Source organism: Octopus bimaculoides, chromosome 4 (genome assembly GCF_001194135.2).
Source record: "Octopus bimaculoides isolate UCB-OBI-ISO-001 chromosome 4, ASM119413v2, whole genome shotgun sequence".
Classification (NCBI taxonomy): Eukaryota; Metazoa; Mollusca; class Cephalopoda; order Octopoda; family Octopodidae; genus Octopus; species Octopus bimaculoides.
Genome location: NC_068984.1, coordinates 76,903,764 through 76,908,121, shown reverse-complemented (window position 1 = coordinate 76,908,121; position 4,358 = coordinate 76,903,764). Strand labels below are relative to the sequence as shown.

The 4,358-nt window shown below is 39.7% G+C and overlaps 1 protein-coding gene across 1 annotated transcript; it reads right to left on the bottom strand.

The window, feature by feature from the left end:
- Positions 1 to 3,001: 3,001 nt before the first annotated feature.
- On the bottom strand, positions 3,002 to 3,697 carry LOC106872859 (tigger transposable element-derived protein 1-like). Its single transcript, XM_014919997.1, has one exon. It carries the CDS (start codon positions 3,695 to 3,697, stop codon positions 3,002 to 3,004), a length of 696 nt encoding a protein of 231 aa, XP_014775483.1.
- Positions 3,698 to 4,358: the final 661 nt, after the last annotated feature.

Sequence of the window (4,358 nt, the reverse complement as noted above, 5' to 3'; positions counted from 1 at the left end):
ACGTACATTTGTGTGTGTGTTCATATACATCCATATATATTTATACATACATTGAGAGACAGAAAGAGAATGAGATCTGTCTACGAATAAAAGGTTAGTAAAAAATATAAAAATGCAAATGAATACAAAAAAAAACTAAATGGAAGATGATATTACGAACTAACTGTATCTGTCTATTCGAGAGATAATCACCATTGAAAGTATCAGGTGAAAACTCTCTTTATAAACAACCTCTACATGATATATTTGATTCTTTTATGCCGGTGAAGGGCACAATAACACACGAACGAGTCTCATAATGTGGCCGCGGAGTGTGCTAGAAAAAGCAAGTAAATGTCCCCCAGAGCAGATTTAGTGCCTTCAAGCAAAGGAAGGGCACAATAGATAACCTGGTTCAATATATATATATAAACACTGATTTTGGCACAAGGTCGGAAATTTCGGGGGATTACATCGACACTCAGTACTCAACTGGTAATTATTTTATCGACCACGGGAGGATGAAAGGCAAAGTCAACCTCAATGGAATTTGAACTCAGAACGCGAAGGCGGACGAAATATCGCTTAACATTTTGATCGATGAGCTAACGTTTTTTTATTTCTTTATTGCCGACAAGGAGCTAAACATAGAGGGGACAAACAAAGACAGACAAAGGGATTAAGTCGATTAACTGGTACTTAATTTATCGACCCCGAAAGGATGAAAAGCAAAGTCGACCTCGGCGGAATTTGAACTCAGAACGTACCAGCAGACGAAATACCGCTAAGCATTTCGCCCGGCATGCTAACGATTCTGCCAGCTCACCGGCTTTCAAGATGTATAAATATTAGAGATGGGATAGTCACAGATGAGAAATCTTTCGTCCTAGCTCTAATCTATCGAAGTTGACTTGTGGCTAAAGAAAACAGCCATTCAAACAATTCTGGTAGAAGGGATAGCTGAGAAAGTGAAAGATAGGCTAAGTGATCACTACAGGTTCTCGAAATAGTAGCCAAGTGCTCCTCAAATTACATCCTACTGTTTAAGAAAAGAAGAATTGATCAGATCTGGGTTGGGTTAAATGACGACAACAAACATCGTATTCCAACATTAGAATGTGCGTGTGTGAGAGAGAGAGAGAGAAAGAGAGGGAAGAGAGACTTTATATATGGATGAAACCAATTGCAAAATTTTTGAAATGTATAATTCACCCTGGCTTCAACCATTTCAAGTACCTTTGTTTTCTCTTTTTCTTTTTTCATTTTTCTTTTCGATTTGCTGAAGCCCTGTTTGTAATGCCTATGGATAGGTTTAAAAATATATCCGTTTCCCAATGTCTTTGTCTCTATTTGTCTGTCTCACTTCCACTCTCTGTCTCTCTGTCTCTCTCTCTCTCTCTCTCTGTTTCTCCCCTTCTCTCTGTCTCTCTGTCTCTGTCTGTCTGTCTGTCTGTCTCTGTCTTTCTGTCTCTCTCACACACACATACACACACTGACAAACAAACACTCATGCATTTATGTTTGTGTGAGAGCGTAGACATTCATTTGTGTTTGTGTGTGTATATATATATATATATATATATATATATATAATACGTATATATATATATGTGTGTGTGTGTGTGTGTGTATAAACATATATATAATACGTATATATATATATATATATATATATATATAAACCCACACTTGTGCACGTGTGTTAATATTTAATATACATAGATAAGACGATAAAATTTATTCTAGACTGGGTTTCAGCTTGTGTATGTGTGTGGGGGGAGAGAGAAGTGGGGGGTAGTGCGTGGTTGCGTGCGTGCGCCTGAATGTTGGTCAGTTAGGTCAAAGTGGAATTGCTATGTGCAGCTATTCTATATTGTTGTCTGCAGCGTCTCCTTCAACAACGACCTCCCTGTTTATCAACCCCCTCCTACTCCCTGTCATCCTCATTAGTAACACCATCATTATCATCATCATGACCATTATGATAGACATAGTCACATCTCCTGTATCTCATCCCATAACTACTGTTATTATTCAGTAGTTTTATTTTTATAATGTGCTTTCACTTCACTACCGAGTGCAGATCTGTGTGCCTTGGGTATGTGCTGTGGTTTGCTGTGATGCTCTTATGGTTACTGTATTGAAAGTGTTTTGCAGTGCCCAGTAATGCAATTTTTTTTGTATGTTATATATATTTGTAAGTCCTTGTGTTTTTGTTATGTATTTGTCTGAATATTTTTTTATCATATCTAAGGCGCCTACTATGATAGGAATTGCTCCTGTTTTTAGATTCCACAATTATTATTGCATGACCGTGCTCGTTTTATCATTCACTCGTTTTACAAATCAATTTTCCCCGTTGAAATTAACTAGAAATCAAATTTACAAATCAATTTTCCTCGTTGATATTAACCAGCCTCTCAAAACCATCCAAAATCATTTTTTATGGGTTTTAAGTCAGAAAACGTGCAGTTACAATGAAAAACATGATAAAAGAGAACGCAAAAGAAACATTCAAACTGGCTTTATTAATCTAATTACCTAAGAGATAGGACGATTTGTGCGCAAAGAAGACGATGGAGCGGGGACGAGGAGAATTATTGTTTAGAAGGAAATCTCCTTCCATTAAGACTTCAAAAAGAACAATTTCTGGGGGTTTTCTCTCTCACTGCGCTTCATTTAGGCTTTTTGGACACATTTTCTTCAAGTTTCAAACTTGCAAGTGGTTTCATTAGAAACATATCAAGAGAAGTCTTCTTTTTTCTGCCGTTCAAAATGCGCCAAAGCAGTGTCATTAAATAAAGCATCTGCACGGCCTATAGATACTATTTCAGGATGATATTTTTCTACAAATTCAGAAACATACCGCCATTTTGCCAACATGGCCTTTATGTCACTCGTAGAGGTAGCCGTCTACTATCCTCACCGCTACTATCCTCCTCCGGGAAACCAATCTCTTCCACTGCATCCGAATGCTGCTGCTCCTGTCGTCAGATCCTCTGAGTGTTGCTCGACGAGATCATTAATGTCCCCCATCGTCAACCTCGAGGCCCATGAATTTGCCAACAGACACCATCTCCTCGACTACAGGTGTCTCAGACTCAAACCCGTCGAAGCCTCTTTCAGATACGTAGTCAAACCACAGTTTCCTCCAATCAGAATTCAGCGTTCTTCTCGTTACACCCTGCCAGGTCATATAAGTGATTTTAAAGCAGTTAACTTTGTTGTGCTCCTTCCAAAACCCATGAAGGGTTAGATTTGTATTTTCGGTGACTTTAAAGCACCGACAAAACAGGTCTTTGGTGTACAATTTCTTGAAATTAGAAATAACCTGCTGGTCTATGGGCTTCAAGATAGGTGTAGTGTTGCGTGAAAAGTACAGAACTTTTATTAATTTAAATTCATCCAGGATAATATCTTTGAGGTTAGGAGGGTGAGCAGCAGCATTGTCGAGGATGAGGAGGGCCTTAAGAAGAAGATCTTTCTCCAGAAGGTACATTTTTACTGCCGCTCTGAAGACAAGGTTGACCATCTCAGTAAAGAATTGCCTGGTAACACATGCTTTAACGTTTGCCTTGGACATGACCTGCGGCTTTTTCAGTATTTTGTGAGATTTTCGGAATAGTAGACAAGGAGTGGCTCGTTCTTCAAGTATCCACCTCGCATTGACACAAATGGCTAGAGTCAGGCTATCATTCCTAGACTTATGGCTTGGCATTTTTTTCCTCTGCAGTTAGGTTCTTCTGTAGGTTCTTCTGGACACAAAAGGCCAGTTTCATCACAGTTGAATACCTGTTGTGCGATCTATCGCTCGGCTGCTATGAGCTGACGGAAATCACGCACGAAATCTTCAGCTGCCTTCCTGTCAGAACTCGCTGCTCCTCCATACCTGATCATGCTATGATCACCGGTCCTCTTCTTGAAATTATCGAACCGTGACAGGCCTTACATGCATCTGCTGATGTATTCTGCGTCGATGTTCCAGGGTTCTGCCTTAGGAGATCCCCATACTCGTGCTTTCCTGCAGATGGTGGCCTCCGTTCTGTAATTGTATCCCATGCGGTTTGCTTCTCGTTGATCCACAGGAGAAGTAATTATTCTATCTCTTCATGGACAGATGTGCTTTGCTTGGAGAGCCTGGAGACACCCTATGCTGTTGTTACGGTCTTGATCTCGTCCTTTTTCTTCAGGGTGATGCAGATCGTGGACGTGCTTCACTCTTTTTGACGTGTTCTGTCCAATACACGCACTCCTCTCTTATGTTTATCAATGCTTTCCTTCTTTATTTTGATCTTAATCAGCTTTTCCTTCTTCTCAGCACTGTCCTCTACACTAACCTTCTTAGGATCCTGACTAACACAACTAGTTATTATAAGATA

Bases quoted from the DNA above. Each gene is read 5' to 3' on its own strand.
- LOC106872859 (XM_014919997.1), bottom strand. From the start codon at position 3,697: ATGCCAAGCCATAAGTCTAGGAATGATAGCCTGACTCTAGCCATTTGT.